The 21,116-nt window shown below is 38.6% G+C and overlaps 1 protein-coding gene across 2 annotated transcripts in view; it reads right to left on the bottom strand.

Moving 5' to 3' along the window:
- The window catches only part of RELN (reelin), a 267,668-nt gene that overhangs the window by 58,870 nt on the left and 187,682 nt on the right, over window positions 1-21,116 (bottom strand). For both annotated transcript variants that reach the window (XM_052680833.1, XM_052680834.1), the window contains exons 21-28: window positions 18,941-19,133; window positions 16,236-16,348; window positions 10,761-10,898; window positions 9,973-10,159; window positions 5,810-6,015; window positions 4,410-4,581; window positions 3,829-4,029; window positions 1,023-1,258 (exon numbers count right to left, since the gene is read on the bottom strand). In XM_052680833.1, coding sequence (XP_052536793.1) covers window positions 1,023-1,258; window positions 3,829-4,029; window positions 4,410-4,581; window positions 5,810-6,015; window positions 9,973-10,159; window positions 10,761-10,898; window positions 16,236-16,348; window positions 18,941-19,133 — 1,446 coding nt within the window. The remainder of the gene's footprint in view (window positions 1-1,022; window positions 1,259-3,828; window positions 4,030-4,409; window positions 4,582-5,809; window positions 6,016-9,972; window positions 10,160-10,760; window positions 10,899-16,235; window positions 16,349-18,940; window positions 19,134-21,116) is intronic.

Here is a 21,116-nt window from a genome sequence, read left to right as displayed (position 1 = left end):
GTGTGCTCCAGAGGGGAGAATTGGCTTAAAATTTGGTTGTCACTCCAATGGATTAACCAATATAATCCTTTCTGCTTTGTGTAACCTATAATATACCTATCACCTTTTTTTAAAACAAACAAACAAACAACCTTTTCACTGGGATTTTGGTAGGTAAGATGATCAGTGTGCTAAGTGTTTTGTACCAACAGATAAAATGGGATGCTCTCAAGATAACCATGATTTCCAAAATGAACCATAACTAATTCAGTTTTCAGCATGCTGGGCACCTCATCATACTCCCAGTACTTACATTTTTAATACATTACCATGAGCTTGTTATTCCTGATCACGTTACAAAACATAATGCCAAACAGATTGCTCCTATTGATTCTGTACTGCTTGTTTTGGGGAAATCAAATCAGCTGGTGTCAGATCTGTGCAATTTGGCACCTGCTTTTATTGGCTAATTACTGGAGAAAAGACAAACTTGTTATGGTACATGCTGTTATTTCAGGTCCTTGCAGCAAAGGCACCAGCTTCTCCACTACACAATATGCTAACATCCTGAAACTCTGTGTTGGGACCCAGAGATGAGGAGATTGTGTCAGGAAGATGGTCTGAAACCTTAGGGCACTATGTGAACTTCTGCCCAGAGAGAGAGATTGACAGGAGCCAGCAGGCTCAGGGTGGTGCAGACAGCAAATCAAACCTTCTAGGGCCTCTTCACCCAGTATGGACTGTAAAATTAATCCTGTTGAAAGGGCTTATTTGATTCAAGTGACTTATCACCATCTTGCTGATATGGCTAAAGAAAGACAGCACTATGATGAAGAGATTGAAGACAAATGAATATGTCGTAGTCTCTTGTAATTTAATTTTATATATGATTCTGACACCTTTAAAATGGAAAGCTTCTCCTGTTTTGGAGAGCAAAAATATATTTTTCCCAGACCTGCAGATTTTTAAGTTTTTCCTATCACAGCCACAAAGAGCAGGCAGCTCATTCACTACTGGCATCACGGGCTTACAGAGTACAGTACCTGGCTGCAAGCGACCTTGGGATAACAATAGTGATCCTTGTCCAGTCCTCAAAATCCCCTGTGTGATACACAGTTGGCTCGCTCAGCTCACGGGAGCTTCCCTCACATCCTTTGGTTCCTGGAGATGCAGGATAGCAGCCTTCCTTCACAAGTGACCAAAAGAGCCCAGCATCATGTGAGTACTGAAGCAGAACGGGAGCAGAGCTGCTGTACTGGTTAGTGCAGCCAATATTCAGCTGCAAAAAAAGCAGAGTATCAGATAGGAGATGAAAAAAAACCCTGTGCTGTTATTTGCAGTTTTTGGCTGTGACTGATTATTATAATTGGATATTATTGGTTTTTAATTGCTGTTATTATCTTTCACTTTTCAGTTTGGAATGCGTAGTTCTGAGCATTTCCTTTGTACCCTGCTGGCAAACAGTGACTGATGCTTAAAGTCTGAGACCCACACATGCAGGATATTTATCTCTAAAAATTACCATTATCTCTTCATTTAACTTGATGGGTTCAGTAAAACACACTTTTCAAAGGTCCTTCTCCATAGCAGGCTGCAAAGAACAAGCTCTACACCGGCACCTGCGTGCCCAGGAAAATAGAGAAGAGCTGTGTCCTCTGAGATACAGAATCATAAAATCATGAAGGTTGGAGAGACAACTAAGACTACATAGTCCAGCCATGAACCCATCCCCAACATGCCCAGTAAATCATGTCCCTCAGTTACACATCTCCACGTTTCTTGAATACCTCCAGGATGGTGACTCCAGCACCTTCCTGTGCTGCTTCCTGTGCCAGTGCCTCGCCACTCTTTCTGAGAAGAAATTTTTCCTAATATCCAATCTGAATCTCCCCTGGCAAAAGTTAAAGCTACTACCTCTTATCCTATCACAAGTCACGTAGGAGAAGAGGACAATCCCCACCTTGCTATAACCTCGTTTCAGAGTTACAGAGACATAGCCCATTGCAGTGCACCCTGATGTGCCCAGAGGATCAGTCTGATAACTCCAAGGTATCCCTTGCCCTGGGGCTGCAACTCCTGACCACAGCTGAGTCATTGGTTTTGCAGAATAATGTTTGAGAGCTAGCACTGCAATTCTGGCCCCAGAAAAGAGCAAAATTGGATGCAGCAGAAATATAAAAATGTGAAATGAGATCATAACTAATACAAAAATCAATGTTTCATTTTATGTTTTCAGAAAAATATTAGTTTTGTTTTATTGCAGAGCTCCTACTTGAGCTGCAGAACAAACGTATAACAAAATGATTCATATAAGCTGAAACATTTTTGACAAACTACTGTCTTTGAATTTATCAATGCAAAATTGTGCTAGGCATATTTTAAAATGGAAATTTCACAAACTAAGGAAACATTTAACCATATGCTTAAAATTAAGGCATGCAAATAGAACTACACATTTCTGTGCCTTCCAAAAAAGAGAGGAGTATAAATTAAGGCCTTAAGTAATGGAAGAACTCCCTGTTTTCTCAAACACATTGTTGATGTTTTGTATATTTACATTACGTTGCCAAGGGTTTCAGTGATGGAAGGTGCATGAAATCTTTTCAAGCACTGCTTTTGTAAACTAAGTAATTTTTGAACTTTTGTTGATCATAAAACCTGGAGAATGATGACTCAATCACTGAAGTGACACACCCAGGCTGGACGTGGCTCTGGGCAGCTTGGTCCAGTGGTTGGTGACCTTGCCCGTGGCAGGGGGTTGAAACTAGATGTTCTTTGAGGTTCTTTTCAACCCAGGCCATTCTATGATTCTATGATAAGTAATAGGAAATGGTCAAGAAGCAAATAACATCTTTTCCAGGCTAAATAGTATTTATATATGGCAGTATTTCGGGTTTTAGACGAGTTTAAGGTATACAACTATGAACAATATACTCATCCAGAAATTGTATTGCAGTCTCTCAGTTTGTATAGCATTTCATTAGCATAACTTTTAGATGAAATGAGATTTTTTTTTATAAATCCTATTACTTCTAACTAACTTCCCTATTTACAGAAGTGTGGGAATTACATTTGAAAAGCTGCCTGTAAACATCCGATCTCTTTAATAATTCTACTTGTAAATTATTCAGTGTCTGTATCTGCCAATTATGTAAAGACCATGTATTTGTGGTGAGCTCATTAAAATTGCATTTCAACCAACCTCCAGAATTCACCAATGGGATTTCACTATAAACTCAATAAAATTTTGATTAGAGTTCGGAAACAAGAGCTTATGAAAACAAATACACTTTATTTGGAGCCCATATTCTGGTGGACTTCCAGGACCACTAAACTTTTTGTAAGCCCTATAAATAAGAATGCTAATTGGAGCCTACGTTTCTTGACAAAATAAAAGTAAATTATTTGAAAAAAACCACACTGGAGTACAGAGAAGCTTGTAAATCCTTAAATACTTTAATATAAAAAAATGTACGCAAATCACATTGGAGCTTTTGTAGTCATGGAGCCCCATATGAAATAAAGCTTTTTTCCCTTGCAAGGCACTTCCTACCATTTCCAAGTGCTGACTCAAATATACTGACAGTCACTTCAACCCGCTTGTGAAACTTGTTAAAGAACAATAAGCCTTCAAAGTTTCTCCAGAGGAGGAAAAAGCTCTCCTGCACCAAGGTTTTGGCAGAATCATATTTTATATGGTATGAATTCATACCTGTGCTCCACACATCTTTCAAGACAGCCTTTTAATGTATTCCCTTGTCTTCTATGGTGACCCAATGGCATCTTGCAAGTATTGAATGAGTTTCACTGATACATTATGATCTGGAGGAACTTATATTTAAGGAATACCTTGAACTGCAGAACATATCCAGGCTTCAGCGTTAAATCTCTAGTCACTGCAAATCGGTCTCCGTCTGATTTACCAAAGAGCATGGCAGAGGGGGTGGCAGAGCAGAAACTTTCGTTTTTGGTCATGCCTTCATTGGCCAGTATTAACCACACACTTAGCTGGTTCATAGGGTAATCAAATGCTGGCTTTTCATAAAAGTTCTGTTAGAAATGAAGAGAAAAGCAACACAAAGAAGTACTGCCTCCTTGCAGAGCGATTTCAGAAGTTTTCCAAAATTATGAGTTTTCCAATTTTGCCATTTACACACTCTGTAATTACCTCAAAATCGTAACTTTCAAAATTTGTTTCAACTTTTGAAGAGACACATACATTCTCTATTGTAAAAATTAGCAGTCCTATAGTGATACAACAAGAGCCAGGTTCGTGCCACATAGAGAGAGACACAGCTGCAAACATTACAAATGTTTCTTTAAGTATAACCTGATATTCTCAAAGAAAATAAAATTCAAATAAACTTCTATCAACAGAGAAGATGTCTCTCATTTCACAGTGATGCCCACAAGCTGTTTTTGCTTGTTACCTGTGGTAATGTGGGATTAACAACAGGAATTATGTGCTTCTGCTTCTCTGACAAAACGATGATGTCGTCGATGGCCCACTGATCGTACCCTTCTCCTGAAAACACAGGCTGCCACCACCGAAACCTGGTGCAAGGAGTCTTGGCTACAGCTGGCAGCTCCAGATAGACAAACCTGAGAAAAGAAAGTCAGTAGAATGCTAAGGAAACATCATAGGGAAATGGGAGAAGTACTGCTGAATGTGAAAAAGAAGCAGGAAAGCCATTTCTTTTCTCAAGAAACTGTTAAGTGTGATGGGCCTTGCTTTCTCAGAAATGGCTGAACATCTGCCTGTCAATGGGAAGTAGTGGATGAATTCCTTATATTTCCTTGCTTGTGCATGTAGCTTTTTCTTCACCTTTTGAACTGTTTTTTTTTTTTTTTTTTTTTTTTTTTTTTATCTCAACCCACGAGTTTTCTCACTTTTACCTTTCTGGTTCTCTCCCCCACCCACTTAGGGAAAGCGAGTCTATGTGGTGCTGAGCTGCCTACTGCTATAAAACCACAACAATCAGTTAGCTGTTCAATATTATTTCACACAACTTAAATATATGCATTTATGTATATATTCCATCCTGTATTCTCTCTTAACATCATGCTACTGTGTATCATTGGACTTGCTAGACCTTGCCTCTTCGGCAGACAGAAGTGAAAAAATCATTTGGGGCCACACAGAATCTTTTTCAGAGAGTTCCTAGTTTTATGTGTCAGAAAGTAAGTAACTGGAAAATAAGATTTGGAGCAGCAGTATAAGTAATAAATATACACAGCAACATACTCTGTAAGGACCATTGCCCTTGGTTACTCCAGGGAGGTAAATGTTTTGCCTAAAACTAATGCACTGGATAGCCAAGCAATGAAGATTCCAGTGCATAACTGGGGACATCCTTATTTGTTGGAAGCTTCCTGTTATTTTGTCAAAGTAGAGGCAAAGTAAACAGTTTTATACTTTCAAATGCTGAAATTACTTTTAGAAAAAGAGTTTACCAAGTTTACAACAGTCATTCTGAAACCACTGTGTATTGAAGGCAAAATGAGGAGCTTGGAGGGTAAAATTATTCACATATTTATATACTGCAAGAAATCGGCTATGGCAATAGGAATCATGTTAATAGCTATACAGACAATTGCAATTTCATTTGGCATTGGTAAGCTATCTTCAGGTTTTCTACAGCCTGCTTTGATAAGATTTTTCCTTCATAATGACAAGGGTTTACTGTGGCAGCCTGAGTTTCCACATAAGGACAGCTTTTAAGCACTATAGCATGAAATGATTCTTCATGTTTACACAGACTAAGAAATAGGTTTCTTAAAGAGATGAGGAGTATGGATATAGCTGATTTAACTTAGGCAAAAGTTTTACCTGGGTTTGCTGAAATCAGAGAAATACATTTCCGCTAGCAGCTGCCAGTTGATACCACCATTATTGCTGTACTGCAGCAGCACACCTTCTTCTCTGCTGTCTGGTCTATTGCATGAAGAACTTTCTCCTCCAATCTGGATGTAAAACTGAACAAAATCCACCCAGGTAGTGTCCAAATCCCAGCTTACCAACTGTCTTTTTCCAGCCTACAGTTGAATGAAAAGAGGTGTAAAAAGTAATATTAAATATGACACCTTCACTCCAAATTGACATATTTTAAAGTCAAGCATAGATGAATATTATATAGGAACACAGGAGACACTGAATTTTGTGTTAACATGACTTTTCTTGTTCTTAGGGCATGGTTTTCCTTGGCCATCCTTTAGGGCTTAATCTCTCAGGTGCGTTCCAACAAGCATTTTTACTATTAGAGACGCAGCATTTCAACACACAACACAACTTTCAAACACAATTTTAACACAACTTTTTCATCTCTCCTTTGCCTCCTCACTCCTTCATGGTACCAAATGCCTTCAGGAGACATAAAGTATAAAGCAATAAAAAAGCATTTCTGACATCACATTTTTTTTTACTGGGACACCTGGAATTACATTATCAATAATGCCTACTATGTTTCAGGGAAGGGAAGTGCAGCTGATGTATCAGATGCCTGACCATTGCTTATTTTTTGTCTTGCATTTGCCTAGCAATCAAACTCAGTTATGATCAGATCCTTGTGTATTATAATATCTTCATACATTTTAGGCTCTGATTAACCTGGTCTTGTCTCATCAAGACCCTTACAACATCCGAAAGTATACACTTTTCTATGTTTCACTTAAGCATTTTCTCTCCACTCTCCCTTTGATCCACTCTGCTGGCACAGATTGGTGACTTCACTTTCTATTCAGTCTTTTAGTGTTAGTGGCACTCAAGGTCCTTTGTTTTGTGATTGTCTGTGTGGCATTTGTTTCTCTGGTTGCTAATCCAGTGCTATCTGCAAGGAGAATGGCCTTCCCACATGTTGGCATCAGCCCATTTGACAGTTTTCCTTCCAGTTACCTCTACAAAAGCAGTGCATGGAAGATTTGCAGCAGTGTAGTTCATCTCCTAAATAATAACAAGGGAGGGGCATTTTCTTTTCATGCCTCACGTGAGTAGGATTTATTCATTCACAAAGCAACTTTCTTCTCCTAGTATTATCCTAGTCTTTCATCTAAAACCTATGGATTTAGTTCTAGTTTTATGTGAGCATAGCAGAGAGAAAAAATAGCCTCATTAAATTTAGTATAGCATTTTCAAGGATGTTTTTGAGTTCTAGCAGGAAACAGCTCTTGGGCATCTGTAGTGTGGCTCATGTGGTCACTCTGTACTTACTGACAAAAGAAGACAGGATACTAAGCTAAAAGATGCTCTAAGGTGCAAAAATCTTTTACTGTAATTGCACTTCTCCCTTTCCCCTTGTACTCCCAGCTTGAGACTGATCCTGTGGGCTCCACAGCAACAGGCGTGAACAACACTTCCCACGTGAGACAGGACAGAGGACAAGAGCAGTGTCCCCACAAAAGTGCCCCACGTGCACCCCGCCTGTCACAGCCCTGCCCCAGTACAGCCCCAGTTGTGCCTCCAGAAAGCACGGTGTGTGGCTGGAGAGGAGCTACAGGGAACATCTTTCTGCATTTACCAAAACCAGCTGCAACCTGGCATTAACACTGAAAAAGACTCTCAGAATAGAGCAGACTTGACAACAGGCCATCTGGTTTGAATTGCCTAAAAATCATAGAATAGTTTAAGATGTAACGGACCTTTAAAGGTCACCTAGCTCATCACCTGTGCAATGATGAGAGACACCTACATATAGATCAGGGTGCTCAGTGCCCCATCCAGCCAGACCTTGAATACCTCCAAAGATGGAGCACCCACCACCTCTCTGGGCCACCTGTTCCAGTGCCTCACCAGCCTTAGTGTAAAAACTTTTCCTTATATCCAGTCTAATGATAGTAATGATAGATGATTTTAAATTATGTTCCACTTATTAACTATTTCCCATTCCTACTCAGTTTAGGGTAAACTCAGAACAAAGATACATTAATTGCTTTTTTCACAGAATATCTTTTTTTGCTGGTGCTACAGCTGTAGTTCATTTACAGACTCTAACAAATAGGCCACATCATACTGGCAGACTAATTTCTGGAAAACTTACTGAAGATACAGCTGTATCAATTGAGTCTTGAATATTGTCTGCACTTTTAAAATGTTTGTTTGTTTATTCCCAGCTGAATAAAGCCATCTTGCATGGTGTCATCATGATTGTGAGATAGGCACAGCCTTGGGTGCAGTCCCAAGCTTCCCTGTGCAGGCCAACATGACTACGACTTGCCCAAGGCCCAGCGATGTGACACTGATAATGTTTTGGTAGTTTGCTTTCACAACTTTTTTGTTTTCAGAAACCCACGGGAATTCAAAATTGTTTTAATCAAATCAAACTTTTCCAAAAGGTTCCAACACTGTTGCTGTCCCATGGGCAAATATGTCCCATCTGAGAGTCAGAGATCTGGCTGTAAAACTATTGTGAGGACATTTTCATTATCTACATCATCCCTGCTCCAAATTGGCACTGACTGCTAAAGAGTCATCCACAAAACCAGGTTAACTGAGAAAGGGCATGAGTTACTTAAAACCTTGAAGAAATTGCAGGGGCTAATTGCTAACATGCCTATAATTGATTACAGTTAATTGTGAAACAAAAGATAGAGAGTTGGCAAAACAAAGGCAACATTAATTCCGATAGCAGTGATTGATTATGGCAGGAAACATTAGACACTGAAATAAAAAGTGGCTAGCTGAGGAACTGTAAAGAAACAGAACCTGTGAATATGAGCTCCCAAAACAATATAGAACTGTCAGGCAGTTATGAAAATAATTTTTGTAATGTTTATCACCATGACCACTGGACACCTTGAAAAGGATCTAAACAGAAATTAAATAAGCCACCTTCAGCTGATGGCACACAGAGTGCTACTACTCAATAAATGAATGATAACGTAATCCCTAGAGATCAATAGAAAGAAGCCAAGAATTCCTAAATGAGATTTTCACTCCTCCTTAGCAGAAATCAGAAGAAAGATCATAGCAGGTTAATTACAATTTAGCAAACTTCTTTGAGAAACCTGGCATAAGGAACTGAGCCAGAAGGAGAAACATTTAATAGATAAGACAATTATATTAAAAAATCCAATTATCACAATTAGCTAGTTAGACTGATTGGTTTGTTATGAAATTTTCAGCACAGAGCTGCATTTTCAAGGGAGGTGGATGTGAGACTACGTAGGAGTGCTGAAAATTATTTGATGAGTTAGATATTTGTAATGAGGTTAACAACACATGATTACACAGCTTTGCACACTGGGTTATTCCACTGGGACTAATCCTGTTCTCATGACAGCAGTGGCAGTTTGATCAAACCCTTACAAGAGAAGCTGTACTTATACTCTTCCTTTCAATTAAGAACAACAAAAAAATCCATCCCAACAGAATTAGACCTGAGGAGCAACAATGGAAAACAAATCTGTGATTATAACCCATAATCATACATCTGATCGTAAAGATCTCTTTTTATGTTACAATTGCTATCAATTTGCAGAAATCTTTTTCTTGCTGTATTACTTTTTTGTGTAACGCATCCAAGTCACACAAGAGAGTTCTCCTGCAGGCTAACCGGGCACTTTCTAAATGCTGGAAGGGTTGCTTTTTCACTATTTTTGGTTCTTTGTTCTCAGTGACTCCTGAAATCTAACCATTCTTGATGCCCCATCCAGAACATGACAGAAAAAGTTGAGTTTGCTGAGAAAGAACTGTGTCTTAAAACAGAACATGCATAATATTAATAACAGTATTAATTTGTGCACTTCTCAGCATGCTGACAATTTGCTTCTTTCCATTACCTTTGCTATTTCTTGGATATGCAACGTTACTCTCCATTTCTTTGAATTCCCTTGTTTTTTACCTGCAGAGCACCGCTGTGCTATTTAATGCACTTTTCATGCTGCACTTTGCTGTGCCTCAGAGCTTTCTGCTACCTTCCTTTTCCTTATAACACCATCCTGTTCCATTAAAACTGACATTACCATATGCCTTCTCAGCCTCATGTCCCTTACTGATACCTTGTTGAAGTATAGTGAGGAGCCAGATGAGATGACCCCACAGCCTTCTTCAGGCTTTACAATCTCTCCTCCAATAATTTCTTGCCACTCTGTCTTCAGGACATCTGGGTTTTCAAAATCTGACATGATAGTTGAAGGAAGAGGATTTTCAGGCTGACACTCTGTACCCCGAAACCCTGAGTCACACCTGGAAGAAAGCATAAGCATAACAAGTTTTAAAGATCTTATCTGGTGCTCACAATTAGTTAAGACCTTTTAAAATTATATGTAAAAAAATCATTCAGGAATTGGAATTTTGGATGCTAAAAACAAGCTGGGTTAACCAGATAACTGGAAATAAGCTATATTTTACTTTAAAAATAATGCAGTGTCCAGAAAGTTTAAAGCTGGCAGGCAGCACTCTGCCTTTGGTATTGCATTAACTCTGAAGCCTGCAAAGCAGCTCTGAGCTGGTTCTTCATGTCTTTCTGCCCCAGCAAAACAGCTCCAGCCCTGTGCTAGAGCCTCCTGAGCAGAGAGTCAGAGAGTCACCAGGACACCTGCAGCAGGGCATCCCCATGATACTGAGACTCCCTTCACTGCCTGCATCTGCCAAGGGTATAGGCTCTTGGGTGTTGGAACAACCAGCTTTTAATAATGCTTTAATGGCTTAGCCCTCATAGGTGTATGTTTCGTTTTTATAATCTAAAAAGAAGAAAAACAAACAAAAAAACCACAAAATAACAGAATAACAGAATACTTAAGTACCAAGACAGCAGTAACTTGTCAAATAGGCAAATGCTGTCTACCTGCAAATGCCATGGTCGCACCAGCCATGCCCACTGCACATGTTGGGACACTGCTGTCCGATGTAGATGTTGTCTAAGGCCCATTCATCCGGTGCTGTGTAGTAGCACTGACTCCAGCGGAAACGTGTGGCACTGGACCTTAAAAGCAATAACAGTGTTTTAATGTGGATGCTTTACAGTACTGCAGGCAAAAAATGCAACTATAAGAAGTCAAATTGGTATTGCAGTCATTGCTCAGCCTGTAAAAACTAACACAACCAAAGACAGAGTCTTACAAGTGAACTTTCTATATGATGTTTCTTACTGCACAGGGTTACATAAAAGACTTGGCTGTTAATAATGACATTTCCGTGGAAGACTACAGAGATGCTGTAGAAACTTCATGCTTAATGGCCACACTAATATAAGACATATCTATCAATGAATATTATCAGATTTTTATTAAGTGCCATCCTGTGAGGGTGTAAGGTTGCAAAACAAGGAAGTTGGATCAAGAGTGTGACCTTGACTTTCATATTTTTGGATGGTTAATAGGGTATAATGCATGCAAAAAGGTTTCATATGATATTTATTCAAAAAATAATATTTGAAATTAAACTTCTTGCAACTAAGCATTTCTCTTCTTTCCATTCAAAAAGTTGAGAGTTTTTTATAGGATACAGACAATGATACTAAACTAGATTATGCTAGTGACATTATGGTGACATTACAGTTATCAGTTTTTGAAAAAGACTGTCACCAGCAAGCCTTCTCAAGCTTTACTGCCAACTGGTACAATGTGACGCCAACCAGCTGGTGGGATGGGATGAGTAGAATCTTGTCCACGCTCATACAGATGTGGCTGGGAGATTGAGATAAGATATTGCATATGAAGTGAAGCAAAAATGGGAAGTCATTGTGATGGAGTACAAGGAGCTGTGCTGATTGCATGGTAGATCTGGGGAAAGAAAGGGATGGCTGAGGCAACGTGGGAAGTGAAGCTTTGTTATATTGCTACAAAGACGATAGATAGGGAAAGCAAAGCTGACAGCAGCAAAAAAAAATTCAGACACTACCTGGGGCTTTGTCTGGCCACAGGCTGACAGGGAAGGCAAATGAGGAGCAGCAGGAAATTTCTACAAGAAGCAGGAGATTCTTTCCAAGCAAGTGTCTAAGCCACATGGCTGTGATATGACAGTATGAGATACAATGCGCTAATTCTAACTTAAGAAAAAGACCCTTCCTCACTTTCTGGAAATCATATAGGGTAAGGTGTTAAGATGAACATAATAAAGGTGGCTGAGTCACCTGCTCATATGAAGAGGAAGAATGAATATGGGAGGCTTGGGTAGCTAAAATGGACAGTATGGCACAGCAGTTACCCAGCCAGTTACACACTAGAAGCATACAAAGATCAAATTAATCTATGCTTGAATAATTTTTTAGAATTCAAATGCATGAACTTCTTTAAAAAACAAAAACCAAGGCTGCCCAAGGGCTTGATGTTCAATTGCAATGACCTTTGTTTTCTTTTTTCAGTACCTGTTTGATATTGTAAGCACTGTAAGTATTTTTACAGCATTATAGAGCTAATCTGGGGGCAGATCTACAGATTAAATACTCCCTCAGGATACAATGCCTTGATGGGTTACATTACAAGAGGTATGAATTATTCATTAAAAGTGCACAATTTCAGCAATCTGCCCACTAAGGACTTCCTAAGCATGCAACAGACACAATGTCCAGTAAATACTGACCACAGTTATTTTCTGAGTACTCTGAAGCCAGCACGTTGCCTTAAGGGTGTTGCTCATGTTCACTACAGTGCATCAACAGTGCATTTACCCAGAGAGTGGTGAGGTACTGGAACAGGCTGCCCAGAGAGGTTGTGGATGCCCCGTCCTTGGAGGTGTTCAAGGCCAGGTTGGATGGGACCCTGGGCAGCCTGGTTTAGCATTTAATGTGGAGGTTGGTGGCCCTGCATGTGGCAGGGGGGTTGGAGATTCATGATCCTTGAGGTCCCTTCCAACCCTGGCCATTCTGTGATTCTGTGAACAGTGCCTCAGGGAGCACTGCACAAACTGTGCTCTGGAGAGCTGTGGTAGTGGGTATTAAATCTGGTGTGCACTGAGGAAAAGAGCAATACTGAAAGCAAATAAAGGCTTCTATGCATACAAAGAAAAAAAAAAGACCTTCCAGCAGGAAAAAAAAATAGCATCATGTTGTCTGTGACAGGAATGGGAGCTGTGGCTTCCTTGTTTTTTGTTGGGGGCCATGTGTGGGCAGAGGTGTGCAACCCTATAGGCCCAGAAGTACCTACACAGAGGTATAGAGTAGCATAGAGGTAATTAGGACATCAAGCAAAGAGATGTCTCCCCCAGAAAGAACTTCACCACCACACATCCCTAACCCCCAGAACACAGGGTGGTGGTGGAGGCCTGGCTGAAGGTGAGGCCTGTGGGCTGAGGTTTCCATTGCAAAAGCAATGCTTCTGGAAAGCCAGTCCTTGCTGCTTGTGAGAGCTTTCCAACACTGCTCTGCATTGCAAAGGAACAACAGCTTAAGAGGATTATGCTGTTAAAAATGGTAATCAACCATTTAAAAATACCATGTTAATTAAGGAAAAAAAAAAAAAAGAAGCTGAACATCAGCTTCATTCTCAGTTTTCTGAACTGTCACTGTTTGGATGGACATCTACTCAAACGGGAAGCATGTATCAGGGAGTTATAAAATAATTTCATTACAAGCAAAATAAACCTCTCCAATACTTCAACAAGAGTTGCAGTTGATGATCTTTAAGGGTCTCTTCCAACTCACATGATTCTGTGATTCTCTACTTCCTCCCAGCTTTTTCTACAAGGTTAAAATACTACTGGAAGGTTCTTTGGCCTTCTGATGACACCATATCTAAATCAGACTGATGTCAAATGGAAGTCACTGCTGCTGCCTGTAATTTTACATGAGCAAAAGGAAATGGTGGTGAGTCCCAGATGTCTTGCAAGTGAAATGAAGCTTATAATTTTTTTTTCAGATATGTGATTTAAATAAAATCATTGTCTTCTCTCCTGATATTAAAAAAAATGAAAAATTTAACACAAATTTGTGGTTGATACAATTACATTTGCTACCTTCTGAGTTACCATAATTACATTTACCCAATTATCCTGAAATTCTCATTCAGTCATTAGGTGTTGATTTGTTTATGAAGTCAGCAACTGACAGCTGCTTGTATCTCATTAAAGCCTGTTCATATGTAAATGTCTTCCATAAAACTGAAATTAATTTTCATCAGTGTTAGAAATATTCAGTTCAAGTACAATACAATTTCAGTGAGCAGGTGCATACATTTCATTTCTCCAACAAAACTCTCACAGTTGCAGCAGATTTCCTTCTGCACCAAATTTTGGATAACACGAATACCATGTAAACCCATGTGTGCCAGATGCTGAACATCTACAAACACACAAAAATACCAGCACACCCAGAAAGTTTTACAACAGAACTAGTTTCTGTTACAAGCAAATTTCTGGTACACAGTAACAAAGCCTGATGCTTCCAATGCACCAAAGCTGCAAATTCTCAGTAAAAAGATGTGCATGCAACAATGAGACCTCAGGAAATTGTATTGGAGCTGTGTAAGAGTGTGAGGGCATACTGAGGCCACCAACTGTCACACTGGGACTATTAAGAACTCAAGTCCAGGTCCATGTTTGGCAGCACTTCTGCACTGCTTTTTCTGGACATCATCTATGTTTTGCAAGTTGGTGCTTGCAGTGAGCAGGAAGGGAACAGAAGGTGGTGAGAGGCAGTTCTGAAGCCATGTGCCAGAGGGAATCTGATTGTCATATGTCCACCAGCAAACCTGAGGCAGAGACCTGCCCAGTGTTTGTTACTGTATATGTGGTATACAGTAGATTTAAAAATGCAAAAAATTCTCCTTCCATTCAGAACCCAAGGACTGACCAAACCTTGCTGATGACGGTGAGAGGAAGAGAGGCTGAGATCAGCTTTGTGAATCAGATTACTTCTGGTGGGGGTTATTCTTCCTCCTTACCCTAACTACTCAGTAGCACAGCACAGTCATACTGAAAATGTGCTTTATGAAATCCGAAGTGATGATCACTGGCAATTTGTACCTTAATTACAAACAAAACTCTGATAACAGATGGGAATCCTTTCAGATAAAAGACAAAGTATGAAATATTTATGATTTGTGCACAGTATAAAATGGTAACCTGGTTATTATTTCACCATAATTTTTCCCCACAGTCTCCTAAATTAAAATGGAATTATTTGTTTCTGTCAACTCATTCGCTGAGGAAAATTACTAGATCTTAAAGAATAAAAGCTCCACAACACCAGTATTAGCCTCAATTATAAAATGTATAATAATAACCTTGAGTATTTAAATTAAATTTAAAATAACAGCGTACTTTGGAATAGATCCTAAAAAAATTCTAGACACTTTTAAAAACTTCTAAGTGCCTCCATGATCCACAGATTCTACAGCTGATGCTACAGATCAGCATGTAAGATTTATAATTATAGGCTAATGCACACCATTTGGTATTATCTGACTTGACATGCTTTAAAGATTCAATTTTTGTCCCTGATGGTTTGTCTGTAATTATGGAATTCTGCAAATTGGCTATACTGAAAGAATAGTAAGTATTTTGGAGGCAGGTAATATTGCTTGTTATGCTGAGGCTATGGACAGTGCAGAAAAAAATGGCGACAGAAGGAAAACACAAAGACAACTTAATCTGTGCAAGTTCTCATTGTAGCTGCTGTTAGGTAGAACAGAAGCAAGAAGTAGAGCATAGGAATAATAATAATAATGCAGGAAATGAGTGAAGATTAGCAAGATCTACAACTACCTTCTAGTTGTACTTCATAGTAAAGCTTTTAAAATAAATAACAGAAGAAATAATTTAGTTAAATTATAATGTTAGGGTGGGCAAAAAAAGGTTTTATTACAGTAAGGTGAATAGGATTCTTTTTTTACAAAGCTATTTTTGAAGACATGCTATAAAAAGAAACAAAAGGTAAAAAATTCCCAGAAATGAATAATTAGTAATTGTTTATGCAAGGTTTTGGTCTGGAGATGTAAACAATAAGGAATGTTAAAAATAAAAATTAACAATATAAATAAACACTTCCTCCAGTGACCCATTTAAAGAGAAGCCACTATTTTTGAAAGGATCTGAATTTTATTAGAAGTCACAATATACATTAAAAACAATCCTTAACAATAGTTTCTAGTGACTTCAGCATCATTTCATTCCAAGGACATGAGGAAGGCATTTTATGTTAAACACCAGTGACTTGAGTTTGCCCCTATATCACCCATTGTCTTCAGAATGATCTACATGGGACTTCATCTTTGTAGCAGTGTAAAAGCAGACAAAGCAGATGAACTATCTGTACCCTCCACTCCCCTCCTCTCCCCTCCAGAAAGAAAGAAAGAAAGAAAGAAAGAAAGAGAGGGAGGCTCACCAAGTTTTCTGTGGTAAAAGGACAGTGATTCTCCTCCACTGAGTAAATTCGCTGGAGTGGTAAATACTTGCTGAGGTAAACTCCTGGCAGCTCGGCATACTTGGAAGACATTCCTTGAAATAAAACATTTCAAAACCAGGATAAAGTTGAGGCAGAGTTAGGAACAAACATGATGTTTAAACATTCATTGAACCGGAAACTTCTGAACCTGAATCTGGGTCCAGATGTCAGAGTGAAAACCCCACAAGTAGAAAAACCCTGGGATGCTCCAGAGAAATTTCTCAAAAAACTAGCAACGGACAATTTAGGATAGAATGAACTCATATGATCCTTTTAGAGAGCTATGCTTCATGTTAGTGTCTAGCAATCTATTTTTCTCCATGAGGGTGTCTAGTTCATTTTTATATTATTCTCACCCTAGCACCTAGCATCAGCAGTGGATAAGGTCTACAAATGTACAATGAAATAAGTCTACACAGCTGACCTCCCTACCACTACACCAGTCATGTTAGAGATCTACATGCAAAGCCTCACCTGGGAACAACAGTCTTTCTCTCTGCAGTGGGAGCAATAGGGACCAACAGTTGCCCAAGAGCATCAGTTTTAGGCACTCAGCTGAAGTCCACTAAAACTGCATCTAAATGCCCTTACCATGCTCTGCAGGTGTAAACAATAGCAAGTGATGCAATTTTGCTCCTTCTGCTTCTATGATCTTGAATCTTTAATTCAAGACTCCCAGAGAGGTCTGTTCCCAAAATCCTCTCTCTTCTTTTCAGAAAATCTGATCACTACCACATCTCTTTACTTTTTTTTATTGCAATGAATATGACACAGTCCATTAAACCACTTTCTAGAGCTGTTCTTCCCGTGTGACTCTATTTTTCTTCAATATTCCATTTACTTTTTTATATATTACCAGAGTAGCACCCCAGATTTCTGTAGTTGGGCTTTGATGAAGTATTAGTAAAGCATTTAAGCTTGTGTGTAATTTTTCTGGCTACCCATTTGGGGAATCCATTCTACCACTACTGTCTCAGTATAGCTGCTTCCAGATCATCTCCAGCTCTCCCACAGCCTTCTCTGCTGGTCTCATACCCATGAAGTGTGTCAGACACAAGGGACTTTCACTCTTCTGTGCATTATACTTTGCTATGAAACTAATAACAAAGCAATGATACTCTATGGTAGTTAAAGCAATTGGGAATATTTATATAGTGAAATATAAGGAAGAGCAGAATATATTATTATTTCACAAAAAAATCTGTTGGTCAAGTATCTTAGAATGTTAAAAGAAGATTTGATATCTTATTCTGTTTTTTATTGATGTTGTTTTTTTTCCCAGTAGATTTTCTAAAGGATTAGTTTCCTTTCCAGCCATTTTCAAACATATTTTGTTGAGTCATCTCCCATAAAAGATCTTAGAAAATAGGATCTGATCAGTGTGTGTGAAGCAAAGAAGGCTTTTGAACATCTCAATTAGTGTTTTGTGTATTGGCCAGATTACATCCTTGAAGCATACTACAAATAGTCTTCTTTTTACTGCTGAATCACAGCAAATTGGATGGTATCAGGAAAATGATTTGGCTGCAAGGCCTTCTTTCTGAATTCAGTTCCACTGAGACAGGAAAGGAGCACTAAAATCTCAAGGCAACTGATCTTTCATTGATGACAAAGTAAAGCCCCAAACATCTATCACTGTGAACTATTCCTAGATACAATGGTGATGCCTGCTAGATTTAAAAAACATGAAAATCATTTGAAATATAGTATTTATAGCTTTCCTCTTAATTCTGTATAAGGAAAAAAACACATTACTTTGAGCTGTAAAGCTCGAAATTTCAGTTATTGACATTTCTCTACTTTGCACTCCAAAGTAAATATGGCAAAACAATACGAAGCAGGAAATGGTTTCATTAGTCATAAAAGATGTTGGACTGTACGTTCAAATGCCTTTGTGAACATGTATGCTCAGGCACTGAACAGGCACTGAAAAGGCATCGAAAGCAGTTCCCTGACACTCTCTGAACCTGGTCAGAGGTAGCTGAAAGATGTTTGTTAGTTCACACTGAAGTCAGAAAAACTCCAGCTTCCCATCTAAGATGCAAGACAAAAGCACAAATTACAGCCAAATGTGCTATTCATGTTTGTGCTGAGACAGAGCTACGCCACACAGGGAAATAGTGCTGAACACTGCTATTTGCACTTCACCTGAGAAGGGGAAAACCATTGGTCATTACTGCTCTGGACTATGTTTGAACCAGGGATGGGAGATGAAAGGCTCTACATTACAATCCCCAGAAGGAATGTGCTTTCCATTTATGAAACATGTGAGCACAGGGGCAGAAATAATTTCTATCCATTTAAATTCCAAGAAACAGTAAATGCATTTTACTTTGAAAAACAAAGCAACAGCTCAGGAAAGATCTATGGCTCTGTCTAGCACAACAATTCTTTTTCCAGACCTGGTCCACTCCTGTCAGAATTTTGTTTCAGACTTTCAGGTACTTTCTTCCAAATATCATGAATAATAGTTTAGGCACTTCTGTTAGTCATTTTTACTGAACTCCAACTGAAGGCTTTTTTATAGAAAAGGGAATGAGGGAAACATCTTCCTTTGTCCTATGCCATAAGTATATTTCAGATGAATAATATAATAATAATAAGCAGTGTTTATGGAAGACAAAGGTCCATGCTCCCAACCTCACCTCCTGAACAAGATGCCACGTGAGGCCGTGATTGGTGGAGTACTCCAGTTTCACCTGGTTGTCCATATGAGGAGTAAACTTCTGGCCACAGCCCATTACCAGGTTGAACTGTATCATATATGAAGCTCCAATCTGCATAGACTGGGTCTCCACGTAGCGCATGCTAGAAGTTAACTTCGAATCTCCTGTAAAACTGAGAGATGTAAGGAAAGAATAAGGATTCATCTTCAAAGTAAGTCAGGAGGGAATATTATGAATGGTTATGTATTAAATAGTGTTACCACTTTCTTTGTTCTGTCGGTTAGCACGTGGGATATGACAACGCACAGAAGGATCTTTCTGTTGGTACTTCTGTAAATTACCAGGAAGGCCTTGATGTATCCCAGAGTACGAAACACTGAATTATTCTGTTAGTTCTTACTCTACGCTCTTTGTATGAAGGATCAAGTTAAAATCAACCAAAGGATAACATACAGAGAAAACCCTACAACAAAACCAAAGCTCATTCCCCAGGAGCATTCGTTACCTAAAGTCATGTCGCAGTAACAACTGTAATTTCATTCAAACACTGGACAGTAGAGATACACTGAATTAGGTTAAAATATTCTTATTAACTAGACTTTTCATTTAGTTGATTTTTCAACTCATTCCATTTGCAATGCCTTTACTGACTTCTGACTGCTTCTGATTTAATTTTATTTTCAGCTTCTTGTCTGTGGGATGTAAGAGCTGTAACACATTATCCAGTGGTCTGGGGATAATTATTAATACTGCTGGAAATACACCAGGCTTCATCTATGATACAAGGTATCCAGTTATCACATTCAAGGTAACACAATATATAGTTTAAAATTATAAGGTAATTTCAAATTAAATGCAGGGTTGCTTTTTAAATTTGTTTTAAACGTATCATTGAAAAGGGAAAAAAAAAATCAAATGCAAGAGATGTAGAAAGAGATGTAAAGAGAAAGTAATAATGGCATAAACTTTGAATCCTGCAGACATCCTACAAGACAGAATGTTCAGAAGGAATGAGAACAGCCTCCCTTCCTCACTTAGAGATGTTCAAGTAGTATCTTCAGAAGTACTGTAGTCTTTTCAGCTTCAGCATTTTCCAAGCGCTTTCTTAAATGTAAACAGTTTGGGATAGAGATCACATCTTTTAAAGACAACCCCTGCAAAACATTATGCAACAATAAAGGGATACATATTGTGTGGAGAAGATGAAGACAATTACCTAATTAAGGAATACCCTTAAGTTGAGTGAACTACAGTTTAACACTTGAAAAGAGAAACTCCTGAACTATCAATACTGCACAGTAAAACTTACTGGCTTTCACCTCTGTAAGATTTAAGTTCTTAAAGGTGTCAGTGTAAAGACAGGATTAGAAACCAGTTACACAGCACTTCTTTGAAGTAAATTCAACGACCAACTCTTTTTCCTATAGAGCCCTATCTAGAGAGAACAGTTTAAATTAAAATAAAAATATTGAAATAATTGAAGCTGACTTGCTATTAATTTCTGCAATGCAGTTTGGAACTTCATGGCTGATGTGGGAAATCAAAGTTCTACAAAAGCCAATACAACAACCACACTCTTTGGGTATCAGTCAGCTGCATGCAGTATAGTTAGCTGAAAGTTACATATCACAGTGATTTGGATAATGATTTAACATTGCAGTTCTGCAAACAACGCAACTATGTTTAGGTAATGCATAAATTACCTAAAGCTCAACAAACAGAATGAAAAAGTTGAAAAAAAACAGTTTGATAAGAAGATTGTTTAGAAGCTGTCTTCCCCAAAGTGATTTAAGTGAAGGAGTAGTACTCAGCCTAGGTAAAAAGAATTAAAGCTTTTAGATTGTCTTTGCCACCACAAAAAACTCCCTCAATTCAATAACACTGACATAAAATTAGGCAAAAAAATCAATAAAAAATGTATCTTTCCTTTTCTAGTGGCAATTCCAATTATGATTTGTGCCTTCTTAGTTCAGCAATCATTTTAATGCAATAATTTAGCCACTGGATATTGTACACAGTACACTCAGTGAGCATTACTTTAAAGTCAAAACAGTTCTTGAAAATAAATATTAAATAAATGTGAAAAAGAATGCTAATAAGGAGATGAAGACAATCTCTGATACTCCACACGGAGCTCTTTTCAGGGGAGGAAATC

The sequence above is a fragment of the Tympanuchus pallidicinctus genome, unplaced genomic scaffold, assembly GCF_026119805.1.
Source record: "Tympanuchus pallidicinctus isolate F22 unplaced genomic scaffold, pur_lepc_1.0 scaffold19, whole genome shotgun sequence".
Lineage (NCBI taxonomy): Eukaryota > Metazoa > Chordata > Aves > Galliformes > Phasianidae > Tympanuchus > Tympanuchus pallidicinctus.
This window is presented reverse-complemented; position numbering and strand designations above follow the sequence as displayed.